The sequence below is a fragment of the Abramis brama genome (genome assembly GCF_963993115.1).
Source record: "Abramis brama genome assembly, chromosome: 16".
In the NCBI taxonomy this organism is placed as follows: domain Eukaryota; kingdom Metazoa; phylum Chordata; class Actinopteri; order Cypriniformes; family Leuciscidae; genus Abramis; species Abramis brama.
This window is the reverse complement of record NC_139978.1, coordinates 5,654,282-5,673,321: the sequence shown is the minus strand read 5'-3', so window position 1 is coordinate 5,673,321 and position 19,040 is coordinate 5,654,282. Positions and strand designations below refer to the sequence as shown.

General features: G+C 35.9%; 1 protein-coding gene across 1 annotated transcript; it reads left to right on the top strand.

Annotated features, from left to right (window-relative positions):
* The first annotated feature begins 819 nt into the window (after window positions 1–819).
* gna14a (guanine nucleotide binding protein (G protein), alpha 14a) lies at window positions 820–19,016 on the top strand. Its single transcript, XM_084138337.1, has 7 exons — window positions 820–1,226; window positions 8,828–9,012; window positions 10,327–10,481; window positions 11,480–11,608; window positions 15,935–16,064; window positions 16,143–16,296; window positions 18,172–19,016. The coding sequence occupies exons 1-7, from the start codon at window positions 1,106–1,108 to the stop codon at window positions 18,360–18,362; spliced, it is 1,065 nt and encodes a 354-aa protein (XP_083994463.1). The 5' UTR covers window positions 820–1,105; the 3' UTR covers window positions 18,363–19,016.
* The last annotated feature ends 24 nt before the right edge of the window (window positions 19,017–19,040 follow it).

Below are 19,040 nucleotides of genomic sequence, written 5' to 3'. Positions count from 1 at the left end.
CTGAAGGATCATGTGACACTGAAGACTGGAGTAATGATGCTGAAAATTCAGCTTTGATCACAAGAATAAATTACACTTTGAAATATATTTTAAACTGATATAATATAAAAATAATATTTAACTACATTAATATTTTTTATTTGTTTTTTATCACATAAACAGATCTAGTGAGCATGAGTGTTTTTAAATAATATAATATAATATAATATAATATAATATAATATAATATAATATAATATAATATAATATAATATAATATAATATAATATAATATAATATATAATGTAATAGGCCTATAATATGATTGAGTGCTGTGTGTGTGTGTGCGCGCGCGTGTGTGTGCGCGCGTGCGTGCGTGCGTGCGTGTCTACATATAAAATTCAGCTTTGATCAAAGGAATGAATTACATTTCGAAATATATTTGAATATTTATTTAATTTAAAAAAAAAATTATATTTATTTTAGATGCTATTAATTGCGATTAATCGATTTGACAGCACTAACTATAGGCTAATATAGTTAATCTTATATATATTTTAAAAATCTTTTCATATGATTCTTATGCACCAAACATCATAATGAAACTGTATTTATTTATTTACTTAATTACTTATTCATTCAGTAGGCTATTTGAAGAGATTAGCTGGAAAGTACGGTGGCATCCTACTTCCCTATTGGTGCAGGTGAAGGGGTTTTTCTTTTCTTTTTTTGGTTCAGGTGAAGGGTGGAGGCCAGGTGTGAGTGACAGCAGATGCTCATCATCATCATCATCATCACTGTCACGCGCAGGAGAGGAGTCAGTGCGCGCGCACGCTCCACAGAGCGCGTTCATGTAGCTGTCGCGTGCGTGTGTGTCCAGCTCTGCCATTCCTTCATCAGGACTGATACAGAAGAGCAGCACTTCTGCACTTCTGGACACCCAGGCACAAGTTCTGCTACACAACTGGAGATTATGTTCAGTGGACTTTTAAAGGAGGAGCCCATTCATGAACTCTCAGACTGTGGTGTGGAGCAAAGGAGAAGAAAATAGCCTACATCTAACTAAAGCTGTACTATAGTGTGCTGAAGATCATCGAGAGAGAGAGAGAGAGATAGAGAGAGAATCATGGCTGGATGCTGCATGTCTGCGGACGAGAAGGAGAGGCAGAGGATAAACCAGGAGATCGACAAACAACTGAGGAAAGACAAGAAAGACTCGCGGAGAGAACTCAAGCTGCTGCTGCTGGGTGAGCGACACGTGCAAGATCGTACAACAGTGTGAAAAACATTAGAAAAAGACGCTTTACTAATAGATAGACATATATATATTACTTTGTCAGGACACCTGTGTGAACGTGACGGCAGATTTGTGTAAAGGAAGTGCGCATAACCCTCTGGCTCTGCTCGCGTGCGGTCAAAATGAACGATTTCTCTCTTTTTGTTCAATTAAATGATTGTAGGCTACAATATATTTGTTCGATAATGTTTTTTATTTAATATTAATATTCATTTTTAATATTAATTTGTATTTTTAGGGGATTTTATGGCGCTAAATTATATTTATGCAGTAGCCTAGTTATAGCATATTCCAAAACACTTTTTGAGCATGGACCTTCTATCTTAAACTGTCATAAATCTTGAATGTTTTGGGGCACATATTTAAGTTTGGTCTCTTAAAGAAGACACTTGGCAGATTATTGCTGAAGTTTAAAAAGTTTTAAAAAGTGAACTTGAAAAAAAGTTATAAAATTTTACATTTAGGTATTGTTATGCATTTTTATGAACTATTTAAAAAAAAAAACGTTTTACTCTAAAACTGTGAGAAAATCAAAGCCATAAATCTTAACAAGTTGTGTTCCAAATTTGAGGTTGATATCTCAAAAAATGAGCTTTCAGTGAGAACATGTTTGTGCGCAGTACCGAACGCTTCCACTAGAGGAAACTCGCCTTGAAATTCCCATTAGTTTCCAATGCGCTCATTTTTGATCATGATCAATACAAGTGTGACAAGTTTTTTCAGGACCATAATTAACCTTTTTGAATCATGTCCATGATTTTGTGTGTGTGTGTGGGGGGGGGGGGGGGGGGTGTGTGTGTGTTCACACAGTAAGTAGCCTACCAAGTTCCATTACGATGAAGTAAAAAATAAAAACAAAATGTTAAATTTTACTGAAAAGCACAAGAGGGTTAACTGTATTGAATGTGCACTAGTAGTGTACTACAATCCTTGGAAGTATATTAAAAAACTGTACTTTCATATAATATAATACTACCGAAATAAAAGGCCACTTAAGTGTACTTAAAGAGAGCACACTTTGTATCTTAACACACTTAACGGCACTTTGTAATAATGTCACATTAATATTTTTTACTTCAAAGTACATTTTAATTCATAATCTTTTGCTGTGCTTTAAAGAAAGTGCTATTCAATATTCAATTTAGTGTTATTTAATAATACATTGAAAGTTAATATATTTTAAATGAGCTAAACGGCAACTTCATCATTACAAATGTGTAATTACAAATGCATGACATACAAGTTTCAATAGAAATGACATTAAATATATTGTAGTTTAGTTGCTTGTCAGTACATTCGGCAGTACACTTTAACCATATTTCAAAGACACTAGTAGTATACAGATGTATACAATTACATATGCAGATGTAGCCTGCTTAAATGGGTCAAAAAACACTCTTGAGTTCAACTAATTGCGTTTAATATGAATTTAAACTATAATGCGTTGTCATTTAATTGCAAATAACATTCAATTAAGTCTCAGAAAACATTAGGTTCAGTTTGCACTTAAGTAGGCCTATGCTAAAGTGTATGGATAACCAAGATGACTGTGAAACCTACATTAAAAGTCAAAAATCAAAAATGATTGATCAAAAATGTCTCAAAAAAGCTCTAGCATCATTTATTTGCTTATGTCACATGGTTTGGTGTTTTGGGGGGGTCTGTGCCTGTCTATATTTATAGAACGAGATGTGTGTGTGTGTTTAGCTGCTGCGACACCGTTTCACACAGCAGTTCCTGGCCGCACGGACACTGTCTCTGGTCTCGCTATGCAAAAGCATGCAAAGCAGAAGTGCAGTGAACTCTAAATAAACTTTCCTCAACAGAACAAACTCATTTCCAGAGTCACTATCGCACGGAGAAATGGCTGTTGTGCTTTTGTCATGCATGCCATTTATAATTGTTACAGTGGCTCATTGACACACACCTGTGCAGAGTGTGTGAAGTGAACCTGTCTCCCGGTAGATTCATTATTACACTGACCACATGAAGAGCTCGGCCCTGGAGACAGACCCGGCGGAAAGCTCAAAATCACGTACACAACACCAACACACACTCGCTTTTAGCTGTAACTCGTGAGCTTTGAGTTTTCTTTACGTCAAACATGAGTCAATTGTATGCATGCGTTTTATAATATGTAAAACAAAACATTTGCATTGTGCTGTCATGTGCGTGTGTGTTGTGTGTGTGTGTTGTGTACAAAAACTCAAGTACTTTTAGGTGTGACCAGCACAATACAATTCAGTTCTTTATAAACCTATTTTGGTAACACTTTACAATAAGGTTCATTAGTTAACATTATGTATTAACTAACATGAACTAATGAGCAATACATTTGTTCCTGTATTTGTTCATCTTTGTTAATGTTAGCTAATAAAAATAAAGCTGTTCATGTTAGTTCGCAGTGCATTAACTAATGTTAACAAGATTTTAATAAAGTATTTGTAAATGTTGAAATAAACAAAGATTAATAAATGCTGCATAAGTTGAGTTCATTATTAGCTCTAATTAATATAGTTAAGTGAAGATTATTGTAAAGTGTTACCCATATTTTATTAGAAAGCCTTTGTTCTTTGGGGAATGACAGTACAGTAATATAAACACAACAGATACTACTCCAAAAAATGATAGTTTGGAAATAAAAAAGTAGATTAAATAGTGTATGTTTGGAATAATTAAGATTAAAAATACAGTAAAACTGTGATATTGTGAAATATTATTGCAATTTAAAATAACAGTTTTCTCTGTGAATATATAGTAAAATGTAATTTATTCCTGTGATCAAAGCTGAATTTTCAGCATCATTACTCCAGTCTTCAGTGTCACATGATCCTTCAGAAATCATTCTGATTGGCTGCTCAGCTATTACTTATTATTATTGGTACTCAATTATTAATAACGGTTCTTATTATTATCAGTGTGTGAATGCTTATTGTTTTTGTGGAAACCGTGATACATTTTTTCAGGATTCTTTGATGAATAGAAAGTTCAAAAGAACAGGATTTATTTGATATAGAAATCTTTTGTTTTATAAATTGTTTTTATGCATCAGTTTATTGCATCCTTGTTGAATACAAGCATTCATTTCTTTATTTTTTATCTAACTTGCCCCAAACTTTTATTATGGTTTCTACAAAAATATAACGCAGCAAAAACTGTCCGAAAATTATCATAATATTTAAAAAAGTTTGATCAAATAAATATAGCCTTTAAAATAAAAATAAATGTAAATCTATTTCAAACTGTTGAACTGTTTATATTGATAATTATTTTATATGTCATTTCTACATGTGAAAGTGAACAACATGACTTTTGTCACGAGTCACTACTTATTATTATTATTCCAATCAAGGTTTTAAAAACATCATCTTTGTAAACCTCCTATAGACTTCATGTTGAAATGCATTTCTGCCCTTTTCCATTGAACATTATTATAAAGCCGATAAATCTCAGGCCTCTTGGTTTCAAAGTGAAATCATTCAAATCTGCTCATTTTCATTTGTGTAAAGCATCGCAATGTCGCTGCGACTTTCTCAAGATGCTAATTCATGCAAAGTGGAGAATGGTTGAATGGAGAACGGCACATTTTCATGTCAAATTTTAAAGCAGGATGAACCCAAAATGAACTTTTTGCCACACCTTTTGCCAGACAAATTTATATTATTTCATTAAGAGATGTATCGTAGATTTGCTTAATGGAAAACAAAATGTAATAAAAAACAGCATTAAAAAAAATCTTGCTTTATTGCTCAATGCAAAATTCAGTAAAAGACATAAAAGTATAGGAGCTTTTCTTCAGTTGCAGAACATGTAAAAAATGTAGAAAATGTAATTGTTAGTGTATCGATCGGCAAGGACGGTTTTAACTCGCTTTTGGATGCAAATTAAAATCGAGCTTCATTTGAACATGCATGAAGCTAGAATAAGTATGCATTATTATTGATATACTAAATTGCAGAACACACCCCCATCTTCCATTGGTCAGAAAAACAAATAGCCACGCCCCCAACTCACACCATTGGTTGAGCCAGTGTTGCTGTGTCTGGCTGGTTGGGAGTTTATCATGCATTATTTATCATGCATTATCATTGATATACCGTTTTAGTTTTTGTTAATTGTTAATATTTAGATTTTATTTTTATATTTTAATTTTATTTAAAGTTGTATTCGTTTTTTGGCCATAAGTTTCTGTTAAATGGCTGGTAAGTAAAGATTTCAAGATGTATTTTTGCACTAAAAAACTTGAAATCATCGTTGAAGAAATATGTGTAAAAACTGCTGGTAAAACTGCGAGAAATATGAACTCTGAATGATTACTGAGCGTTATGTAATGCATGGAAGTACGGTCTGATTGATATACTCATTACACTGCAGAAGTAACACAAACCTTCACCGTCCAGAAAGTGAACTTCTCTCAGACAGCTGTAAAAGTGTCAAACATCAGGCGCCAGCGAGCAGAAAACACTCCTTATTCTTATTCATTTATATCACGCCTCATTATCAGACCGCATGACGCATTAAAGCATGTTGAAGAAGTGTGCGGCTATAAGGCATTACCTAGAGTGTATGTGTCGTTCAAGTCAGTAAATCACCCTGAGAAGTCTCAGTTTAGCCTAAATCTGACCTGGGAATATACATACACTGTATATTTTGAGTCTTCATGTAGTCAAACCATAATGCCGCAGCTAATATTATTAGTAAGTGAGTGTGTAGTGAGGTTTGAAGAATGGCTTTAGTGCGGAGACTCTCAGTGCACTCAGGGATTGTTTATTGGCCGAGGGCAAGACAGATATTCTGCCACACGACACTTTAAACAAAACTCTGAAACACATACACCCCAAATCTGTGTCCTCTTCTCCGTCTCGATCTATCACCCCTCTGTCTTTTCTGTCTGACAGCAATTTGTTCATTATTACTTTCCATAACATATACACTGTCATTTCATGTTTGACATTTTGAACTGAGAGAGAGAATTTTTAACCATTTTGGATTTGTTAATTTAAAGACGACCTGTTCTGTTTTTTTCCATGTTCATCTTTCTTTAGTGTGTAATGTTGCTGTTTGAGAATGAAAAAGCTCTGCAAAGTTCTTCAGTTCTTCTCTATATCAGTGTCTGTTTCTGAACTTCCTGAAACGCCTCCATTGTAGTCTTGAGTTTCTTCCGGGAACGAACACGTCTCAATATTCCTCATTTAAATAATTCATACGCAGAATAAAGGGGCGGGGCCTGGTTGAGTGAGTTAGTAGTGTGTTAAACTGGTGGTTATGGAAAGGGGCGGGGCATTTCTTAAACACACTCGAAGTGCTCGACCAATCACAACACACGGATCCAGCCGACCAATCAGAGCACAGTGTGCTTTTCAGAAGGAGGGGCTTCATAGAGACAGGAACTAAACAGAGCATTACTGACAGACTGGGACTGTGTTTAACTCCACTTTTAGACATACACTCGTGAACTTCCCTAAGCACTTCCCCTCGGGAGAATCCCCACCGCCATTTGGAAGTGCGTTCAACTTCGTCAAGTTAACGAGGGATGTTTATTTGGATTGACCCTCGATCTCTCAAATTTCACAGAGAGAGCGAGTCTACTCAATATATGTACACTTAGATCCATAGACCACAATGCACCATGATTGTGATGTCACAACAGATCGCACCCACACAACTCTAGTGTATGATATTGTTGACTTATTTTGACATTTAACCGCTTAATACTTGTACTAGCTACCACAACCTGACTGTTTTACACAGTTATAGTTTATTGTTATCGTTGCAATTGTTTTATATTTTCTCAGACAGCCCAAGCATACATACAGGCCTATAGAATGGTGCATAAAACAAATTAATAAGGAAAAAAATAATAAATCAGCTCCATAGCGGATCCCAAGTGATCAAGGGCTTAGTGCACACATTTCAAGGGTTTCGCCAGTAGTGGGCACTCGAAAGCAATGAAGTACATCCAAATGAACGCGATAGAGGGAAGATGGCCACTTAAACGCAGCCTGGGAAAAGAGGTGCTGCAATAATGTCAAATATGTTCAACATTCAAGTATTCTAGTAAACCCTAAACACGAAATCAAGACATAATAAATAGGTCCTTTTTTAAATATAGACTGTAATTTCACCAAACAGAGTTGCAGAACACACCCCCATCTTCCATTGGTCGGAAAAACAAATGGCCACGCCCCCAGCTCACACCATTGGTCGGAAAAACAAACGGCCACGCCCCCAGCTCACACCATTGGACGGAAAAACAAACAGCCACGCCCCCAGCTCACACCATTGGTTGAGCCAGTGTTGCTGTGTCTGGCTGATTGGGAGTTTAGAATTAGTTTATCATGCATTATCATTGATATACTATTTTTTTTGTTAATATTTAAAAATTCTGTTGACTTATGTTCACTTTAATCTTAGTTAAAGTTTTAATAATTTTGTTGTTTGTTTTTGCCGTTTATTTAGTTTTAGTCATTTTAGTACTAAATGAAAATGAGAAATTCTGCCTTTGCAACTAGCTGAAATAAAATTAGTAATTTTTTTATATTGTATTTTTTATGGTTTCTGTTTAAGTTTTAGTTAACGATAATAACCCGGGCTGCACATATATTCCCCTCTCCTCACTGTGACATTACAGTATTTGAAACGATCCTCAGATTTCCATCCTACAGCTGTCCTGAGTAAAGACACAGCAGCTGGAGAATATAAACACAGCTCTGGCAAGACACACATTCAGTCTGTCGAACATAATCATCTCAGTCCTGTCGCTACAGTAGCCAAACACTAAACAGATTTACCTTTTGTTCATCTCTGAGGGAAAATAAGCAAATGAGAAGCGGCCAGATTCAATGCAACCATTTGTGTTATTAATCAAAGCCACAAAAGCAAAATCATTATAGTTGTTCATTTATGAAAGAATGCATTGAAGTTTAATTATTATAATGGTCTATATTAATTTGTGGATTCTGGAATTGTTATGGCATTATTGATACTGATATTAGTTATTAACTGATGGAAATAATTTCAAAATGGCCCTCGTTTTATATTCTGTTCATAAGTTTGAGGTCATTTTTTTGACAGAAGTTTCTTCTGAAATACAGTAAAAACAGTAATATTATAAAATATTATTACAATTTAAAATAGCTGTTTTCTATGTGAATATATTGTGAAATATAATTTATTCCTGTGATCAAAGCTGAATTTTCAGCATCATTACTCCAGTCTTCAGAGTCACATGATCCTTCAGAAATCATTCTAATATGATGATTTGATGATCAAGAAACATTTATGATTATTATCACTGTTGAAAACAGTTTTTGTATCTAATTTGTCCTTGCCGAATAAAAGTACTTATTTTCTTTTATCCAGTACAAACTTTTTGAAACTTTTTTTTTATTACTAATTATAGTTTGTAGATTAGAACAGAAAGACCTTCACTCTTACAAAAATGTACAATGGCATTTTACCATGGAAATTTGTCCAAAAAGATGGTAATACAGTTGTATTTATTTTTTAGTTTAGAAACAAAAGGATTGATTTGCCGTTTCTCTTTTGTAGGCACAGGTGAGAGTGGCAAGAGTACGTTCATTAAACAGATGAGGATCATTCATGGCTCGGGTTATACTGATGACGATAAGAAGGGCTTCATTAAACTCGTCCACCAGAACGTGATCAGCGCCATGCAGTCCATGGTCAGAGCGATGGACATGCTCAAGATCGCTTATGCTAAACCAGAGAACCAGGTACTGGACCACACACACACACACACACACACACACATCTGAAGAGTGGAGATCAATTTTAAGCTTTCTTGATCAGTTTTTGGCGTGCTGATGTCGACACATCCCAAGTGTTAAAGTCCCCCTGTAGGCTATACATTTATCCCTTAAAACTCATCTTTGATCACCAAAACTACATATTTAAGAGTTTTTTCTTTGAAAAAAAAAATCTTCATGCCTTAAAATATCTTGAATGTAACTCGACACCCTTGCCTCATTTAGTATACGCGGTTCTATGAATATGCAAATGAGCCCCGCCTCCACTCACTCACTCAGCTCAGAGATCCACTGGTTGACGATCACACGTTGATCTGATTGGTTACAAGGTAGTTTGTGACGTCAGAAACACCAGCGATTTCAAAGCGTGTTTTTGAGACTGTCTTTGGTTCACTGCAGTTTTAAGGAGAAAATACTCAGCAATGGTGTCGACTTATGAATTTACACATGGTTTGTCTTAAAGCATATTAAAAACACCACATAGACATATAAACAACATTAAAAGCTGGATTTTCACCACAGGGTGGACTTCATAGGGATAGTTCACCCAAAAATGAACATTTATTTATCAGTAATCATTTACTCACCCTCATCTTTCTCTAAAACTGTAAAAAAAAAAAAAAGTCCAATGTTGTTTTGGACCCCATTGACTTTCATTGTCTGGACAAAAACTGTTGAAACATCGTTCAAAATATTTTATTTTGTGTTCCATGGAACAAGGATTTAGAATTGAATTTGGAATTGCATGAGTTGAGTAAATTATGACACAATTGTCTTTTTTCTTTCTAGAAATTTTAACATGGATAACCACTAAAATATAAATGTACGTATTATTGCGCCACCTAGTGTTGAACGGATTTGTGCACGTGGGTCGGATCGGACACCATCCTGCCAAATCTTTTTGGTTTGCAGTTTTTAAATCTGAAAAATAATGCTCACAATCTTCGCTGCCAGGACCCCTAAAAATCTGCTGATGAAACAAGACGAAATATATGTTTCTATCTATTATCTGATGCAATTTTTGCTTCTCAGTATATTTATCTTGTTTGAAGTTGGCTTAGGAACATCAGGAATTAATTTTGGTCATTGCGTATTTAATAACGAATTGGAGTTTTGTTAAACTTCAATATCATGCTTTTTATATTCACCTGTTTACATGCTCTGCTCCTCTTGAACTCTCATTAATTGGCTGTTTTCTACATTGGGTTTCTTGACCGCACACTCTCATTGGTCCCCTGGGAGTTGGTGGTGAATCCTGATTGGCTGTGCTTGTCTCTACAGGCTCATGCTACATTGGCGAATGATATTGAGGTGGATAAGATCATGAGTTTGGATGAGAACCAAGTGAGCGCCATCCGTAGTCTATGGAATGACTCTGGGATTCAGGAATGCTACGACCGCCGTCGAGAGTACCAGCTGACTGACTCTGCCAAATAGTCAGTCTTGTAATTGTGAACCAATTAAAACTGTAATCTCTGTGTTTTTGACTTACGTTTGTTATTTGGTCATAAATGTTACTGATTTTAGAAATAATGCTTATTATGGAAAAAATATACTTGGAAAAGAATATACTTTAAGTGTGAACTGAATGTAATGTTTTCTGACACTTAATTGCATGCTATTTGCAATTAATTGAATTGAATTAATATTAAATGCACTTAGTTGAACTTAGGAGGTTTACTTAAGTACTTTAAATGTTTAGTGTACTGCCAAATGTACTGACAAGCATTTATGGTAAACTAAAATACACTTTAATGACATTTCTATTGAAACTTTTGTGTCATGTACTTAAATATATTTGTTATTCCACATTTGTAAAAAATAAGTTACATTTTAAGTACAGTTTAACAATTCAGTGTATTTAAAATATATTAACTTTCAATGGAATATCAAATAACTAGTTATACAGTTAAAATTATAATTAAGTGCTTTACACATGCTTTAGTTTGTTAGTCAACACATCAAAATAAGCGTACTTCTGTAAAGCACAGCAAAATATTATTAAAACATAATGATTACTTTAAGGAAATTTTTTTTATTTGACCTTATTTGACCTTATTTGCACTTTTTAATTCTACTTAAGTGTGTTAAACATAGTCGTGAAAGTGTGCTCTCTATAAGTACACTTCAGTGGCCTTTTATTTCAGCAATATTATATTTTGTGCAAGTACAGTTTGTTTAAAAATACACTTTTAAGATGTGAAGTACACTACTCCTAAGTGTACTTAGCACTAAGTGTGCATTCAATACATTTAGTGTACTTATTTTTATTAGAGTATTAGAAGTGTGTTTAATCGAATCACCTGCATTTCTCTAAACATCCAGAATGTGTGTGTGTGTGGTATTGTGATGTAAACTCTCTGTGTGCCACTTTCATCAGCTCTGGCCATGACTTGACCACATTATTTGTTTTTTTCCCGTTTTCCCGTAACAGCTACCTGAGTGATCTGGATCGGATTTCAGATGCTGCGTATGTTCCCACAGAGCAGGATATTCTGAGAGTCAGGGTTCCCACCACAGGAATCATCGAGTATCCCTTTGACCTGGAGAACGTCATCTTCAGGTAACAGTCTTAATATACCACATCAGTGTTTTGTCATGCATCAGCACTTCTGCTGTACATCCAATTTGATCAAAATCCACAACACTCAGGGCAAGATTTATTAAACAGGGAGAGCGCAATCCAATAAAAGCACAGATGGGAGTGGAAAGTTCTGCACGTGATCGACTGGTTTAAAGGGGTGGTATAATGCCCTTTTCACAAGATGTAAAATAAGTCTCTGATGTCCCCAGAGTGTGTGTGTGAAGTTTTAGCTCAAAATACCCCACAGATATTTTTATAAAGCATGTTAAAATTGTCCAGGGTTCCCACTCTAAACCAAATGTCAAATTCCCTGACTTTTCCCTGACTTTCACTGACTAAAAAGATGAATTTCCATGACCTATAATGAACGGCAAAACAGGCCGCTGTTTTGCGGAGCACCGAGCAGACAAAAAACAGCCACCTGTCCTAACCTGACGTGACAAAGCTACAAGACGACAAAATCAATCATAAATCACAGCCAATCATAACTGCTCGTGTTGGCTCTGTTCGCAAAAATCGCCGCAAAAGATGCTTTCCAACAGGTGTTTTACCATTCGTTGTAAAACTGTGGACCTATTTTTCCAAACGCCTCACACCCGTACATTCTTCCGTTGAGAGCTTGAATAATAGACACTCTCCAGCCCTGATGGGCACTTGGGCCAAAGATGATGCTCCTGTCGGCTTCATACGAGTAGCATGCTTCTTGCTGTTTGCATGGCCTCATCCATATTTGATAGCTCAATAGTAGTTTTACAAACTTTACATTTAGCTTTTCTGTCGTCTACTTTTAACACCCAGTCTTTAAATTGTTAATTTTGTAGCCAAAGCTCTTGAAATTGACATTTTCCTGGCATGTTTGCCTTAGTCGAATGCAGTCTGATCCTCTTCCTCTCACTTCTGTCAATAGTGGAAAGAGGATCAGGCGTGACTTTTTACTGCGCCGAGTCGAAGTACTTCCAAAAGTGCTATTACGCCATACATTATAGTTATCCTTTTTAACCCGCTTAGAAAAACACACCGTTTTATTTTGTGTCACCATACTTGGTCGTATAACTACTCGTGTAACTGTTTTTAAATAGGGAAAACGTTGATGTGTTTGGTCACTTCTAAATTCATTGCTGCTAGATACCACTGAATATACTGGGCTAAGCTAAGTACTTTCAAAGTGTCACCGCGCGCTAGAGCGATTAAGTGCACGCACTGAGATGAGAGAGGTATGTATCAACTCGTCTTAGATAAGGGAATAACATAGTTTAATATGAAAAAACGGTAGAGTATCCCTTTAACTAAGTGATTTCCAATTGAGCGGGAAGGGAATAAATATGGCGCTCAAAATAGCCTAAGCACAACAATACAGAAAGATGTGTGAAACAAATCGGTATAGAAAAATTACATTTTGATAAATGGAAACTAAAATTTAAAGCAACAAACTAAATTCCCTGATATTCCATGACTTGGACAAAAAATATATAAAATTCCCTGACTTTCAATGTCTGGAATAGACCTCTTAAAATTCCATGACATTCCAGAAATTCCATGACCCGTGGGAACCCTGATTGTCACTTTTTGAGGGTGAGCAAAAATGCCTCGTTTTGTGTCTGTTCCTTTAAATGCAAATGAGCTGGTGCTCCCGGCACAGGGGGCGGAGCTACAACAGCTTGTGTCCTATTACCTCACACACACATGCACTGAAAATTTCACAAACCTTTAGCCTTTTATGTTCAAACCGAAGTCAGACAATGATGGAGAGACTCAAGAAGAAGTGACAACATGTAGACAACATTTCTGAATTGTAAGTTGATGAATTTAGGTAGCTATAGTTATCTTCTAGTCATTGATTAGCATATACAGAATATACTGTATATACTTAGCCTGACAAGCCAGACCCACATCAAGATGTTGGGTCTGGGAACTCACCATTGGCAGGACTCAATCGGAGGGGCGGGATAAATGGTTGTCTTTGAAATTCCCTCTGCACGCAATAGGATAGCGCTACAACCAACTAGAGCATTTTACCACCAGCAGAGCTAGTTGATAGATTAAACTTTGCCGTATCTGGCCGGCAAAACTACGAACACATCTTCCTTTTTTAAGAATGACTTCAGTGCCGTTCTTTGTTCTTTTCTCAAAGAAAAGCTTAACTCCAAGTCCTCCAGAGTCGCGGACAAAGCCGCTTCGAAAGACTGTTCGCCAGCAGCAGCCATTCTTTGTTTTCAAGTAGCAGGGAATTCACACGGAACCGTCACAAGTCTGCCGTCATTATGTAAAGCCCGCCCACCGACTCTATACACGATGTGATTGGCCTGACTAGAGTTTGGTTTTTCCAGCTCGAATGTCAACGGAGAGTTGCTAGACTACCCTGGCTGCAAAATAAAGTTTGCTGCCGCTAGGGTGCGTCTAGATTTCTAGGCTAGTATATCATAAATATTTTTCAGAAACTTAAACTTCTATAACATTTTTTTGGTTGCACTTTTTTCAATTTTTTCACTTTAACAACAATCTGCCAAGGGTCTTATTTAAAATGAGACCAAACTTAAGTATTTTCTCCCAAGCATAACATTTTTATGAGAGTTTTTTGACTTGGACATTTTTGTCCCTTTTGGACCTATGTGTAAGTTTTTTTTTTTTTTTTTATGTTAACTGCATGAATTTTGGCACAGGTGTCTATTTTTATTGTAATTTTACTATTTCACCCCCATTTCATTTGAAAAAAAAATTTTTTGCACTACTTACACAAAATTACTTATTTATATTTTATATAAAATATTAATTATAATGTTCATAAATATTTTTCATAAACTTAAACTTCTATAACATTTTTTTGGTTGCACTTTTTTCACTTCAACAACAATCTGCCAAGGGTCTTCTTTAAAATGAGACCAAACTTAAGTATTTGCTCCCAAGCATAACATTTTTATGAGGTTTTTTTTACTTGGACATTTTTGTCCCTTTTGGACCTATGAGTAAGTTTTTTTTTTTGTTAATGTTAACTGCATGAATTTTGAGCTATTATAGAGCCAGTTGGATAAATTATGCAATGATAATTGTGTGCGTGTGTTGGTATGGATGTGAGTGTGGTTGGTATGTGTGTTATAAAAAACAAAAAGTGTTTGTGTGCATGTGTGTGTTCGTAGTATTGAGAGAGAAAAACTCAACTGCAAATAACACATCCAATCACGGTGTTCACCAGTGGAGTTTTGCTGGGATCCAATGGGGAAAGTTTGGTACTGCGCCCAAACAAAATCTTACTGAAAGCTCATTTTTTGAGATATCAACCTCAAATTTGGAACACAACTTATTTAGATTTATGGCTTTGATTTTCTAGCCGTTTTAGAGTTCAACTTGTTTCATAAAATATATATTTTATATAAAATAATATTCATATCGGGTAGCGGATCTGTAGTTCGAATGAGACATAAGAAACTACAAATTTGACTTGCTTTATGTCAACCGTTACTATAGCCGATAGGTGGAGCCTATATAAAAAATAGCCGTTTCTGATGTCACAATACATCATGCTTTCATAAAATCATGCAACATACTCTACCTTGTCTGTGGACATCGTTATTTCCAAAGCTGGTGCTGGATAAACAAATAGCGTGCGTGTGACGGTAGGCTGTGTAGGCTAAATTATTTACGACAGCGGTAATGGACAATTCCGCTTACAACCTGTAGGGGGACCGAAGAGCAAAAGTGCTCTGGTGTGGCTATAAGGCACATGGAAGAAAATTTTGATGCAAATAGACCTGAGTTCAAATCCGCCTTTTGCTGAACTCGCTCTACTCCCTTTTCCCATCACATATCAGACAGGGAAAGTCATTTATTTTCAATAAAAATGAAGAAAAGTGGAAATAAAGTGTTTAATGTGTGTTTAATAATAAAGTGTTTATCGGTTAGGGTTAGGGAGGGCTTTATTGTCCCAATTAGGCAGCATCCATTTAATAATTTTAATGAATATAATCATATACACTCTATGTTATTATTGCATACCGTTTCCTGAGCAACAACACTGAGGTGCAAATAGTGTCTGCTACTATTTATAAGTATAAATAGCATCTAGCTACTCATTACACTTATTGCAAAGAAAATACTGCTGTTTTTGCATAGTGTTTATAGAATCTATTGCTATTTAAACGGACATTTTCATTTGTCGGATGAAAGTTTTCAAATATTTATAATATAAAACCGATGAAAGGGAGACCATGGCCTTCTGGTTTGCATTGCATATTTGTGTAATAACAGAACAGCTTTATCCATGTCATGTTTCATTGCTCAAATGCTCATTGCTGCTGCTGACGTCATCAGGATGGTGGATGTCGGGGGTCAGAGGTCAGAGCGCAGGAAGTGGATCCACTGCTTTGAGAACGTCACCTCCATCATCTTCCTGGTGGCGCTGAGCGAGTACGATCAGGTCCTCGCCGAATGCGACAATGAGGTCAGGTTCACGCTGAGGTCCACTGTTCTCTCTGTTCTGTCTGACGTCAGCTGACTGGATCTGTTTTCTGTGTCCCAGAACCGCATGGAGGAGAGTAAAGCTTTGTTTAAAACCATCATCACTTATCCCTGGTTCCAGCAGTCGTCTGTGATTCTCTTTCTTAATAAGACAGACATCCTGAAGGAGAAGATCGTTCACTCTCACCTGGCCACATACTTCCCAGAATTCACAGGTGAGTCACTGATAGCAGTTTATATGCGAGACGAGGGCTTTCGTACCCAAGATCTCATACTATAGCACTTATTTGAAGTACTTCGTGAGCGCTAAAAAAGTATGTTCTCTTTTCGCGTACTATATAGTAGGGAAGTGTGTGATTTCAGACGCAGCCCTGGTGCCTCATCATGTGATTGCTCTTATGACAGGAATAATGAATCCTGTCCAGTCAGATATTGTGTTAAAGATAAACTGCAATATTATTAATGTATGGATCAATTTCATATAAAGGGGTCCATAAATCTAGTTTAAAACATACAGGGCCCTATTTTAACGATCTGTAACGCAAGTATCAAGTATCTTTGTGGGCGGGTCTCGGGCGCTGTTGCTATTATACTGGCGGGATAAATGACTCTTGCGCCAGACGCAAATCTAAAATGTGTTGGTCTGAAGTAGCTTCATTATTCATAGGTGTGGTTTGGGCATAACGTGAAATAAACCAATCAGAGCATCATCCTTTAAGAGCAGGCGCGCTTGTTCTATAGCGGATTCCTATTATAACGGCGGATTTGCCAGGCGCATGCCAGGAGCGGTTCACAGCCGAGGAGACCGACGTTCTCGTCAGGGCCGTAAAACACAGAAGTGACGTTGGGGATGGAGAAACACACCCAAATTAGCTTCGGTTAAACAGGCGTATGATAATTTGGGTAAATGTGTAAGCTAGATGTATGCTTTTATAATAAACTGTCTATCTATCTATCTATCTATCTATCTATCTATCTATCTATCTATCTATCTATCTATCATCTATCTATCTATCTATCTATCTATCATAATAATGTATGATTTGCAAAAATGAGAACTGCTGCGTCTGTGTGTAGATGAGAGAATCAAAGTGTATGCGCGTTGAGCACACGCTACATTGATTATGGCCCTTAAAATAGCATATGAATAACATGCCACTGACTTTAAACTGTTTTTTTCGGTTAGTGGCGGAATTGTTTTCTAAACCTGTAAAATAGCATGAGGGAACGTTTGCGCCGGAACACGCCTCCTCTTTGCGCTGAACCGCCCCGGGGAGTGCAAGTGTATTTCTTAGTTAACCGACGTGCGTCTGTGGAGGGAAAAGTCCGCTGTGCGCGGGTGCAAAATAGGAATGATACATGCGTCGGTGTACAAAGTCAGTTGCTCTGGGTGCAAGATAGGGCCCAGAGACTATTTGTCTCATGATGATTTCATATGGTTTGGAACATTTTTATAACTTTTTTTAAGTGGCGTAACCAAAAGTAAATTTTTCATAAATGATTCAGTCATAAATATCAAGTTTCAACAAAGTTGTGCCTCATAATATTTTACAGCCTGAACTAACCTCAAACTATATATATATGTTTATAATATAATATAATAATAGAATTTGAAGTTTCAGGAACCCAGTGAAGTGTTTTTATATATATAATTCTATATATAGTTCTTAAAATGTATTTTTTCTTTTTTATCTTTTGAAAATGTTTTTAATATATTTTAATATAATAATATAGTTTGAAGTTTCAGGAACCCAGTCAACAGTTTATATATATATATTTATTTATAGTTCTATATACAGTATAGTTCTTAAAATTTCTTTTTTCTTTTTTATCTTTTGAAAATATTTTTAATAAATTTGAATATAATAAATATAATATGATAATATGATTTGAAGAGTTTCAGGCCTTTAATCACTCTGACATTTTCAACGTTGACAACATTGAAATCAGTTTTAATTCAGAAATAAAAACACGCTCATCACAGAAAATTTGTATTCAAGCCATTGCATTTTAATGAATTTTAAAATAAATGGAAATGAACAAAAACCAAGCATGACATCATTGACCCACATATTACTTCTGTTTTTCAGGCCCCCAAAATGATCCAAAGTCAGCGCAGGAATTCATCCTCAAGATGTACCAGGACGAGAACGAAGACAAAGACAAAACCATCTACTCTCACTTCACCTGTGCCACGGACACGGAGAACATCCGGCTGATCTTCGCCGCGGTCAAAGACACCATCCTGAGACACAATCTCAAAGAGTTCAACCTGGTTTAAGACCGACACTAGAGTTAGCGCTCACTTTATCTTAACACTGTTCTGAGGACGTAGAGGAGGAGATTGTCTAATGGATTAGATGTGGACTGGGTTCTTAAAGCACCACGAGAATCAGCCTTCTTTAGGTCGAGTAATAGATGGATAGGTTACGTCGACAACAGATGCTGCGTTGTGTTCTTCATGCAAGTAGAGTTTACAAAGGATGCGATGTAAAATAGATCAAAGTCTTGAAAACTACTTGTATAAGAGCTTTTAAAGCCACAGTAGAGGGGAAAGTTTACGTTAATGTCTTTAAAATCTTTTTTTTAACGCATACATGCTCTGAAGTTGCCTTATGTAGTTATTTTAAACATGAATCATGATTGGTCATTCGTAGAAATTTTAAAATATTGTTTTATTTTATTATTTGTAAAAAATAATTTACAAGCATTTACGTGGTGTCAGATTTTACATTGGTTAATGATATTTCTCATCCTTAACATGCATATTCCATAAAACACAGAACTCCGTCATAGTTGATTCTTTATTTTACCTCGGTTCGTTTACTAGCGGCTGAAAGCAGGTTCAAGCTGTAATGTATACCTGAAGTGCCTTTAAACTGTAATGTCTTTATCTGCTTTGATAATATTTATTAAACAAGGATATATACAGCCATATGTTGTTACTCAATTAATTCCA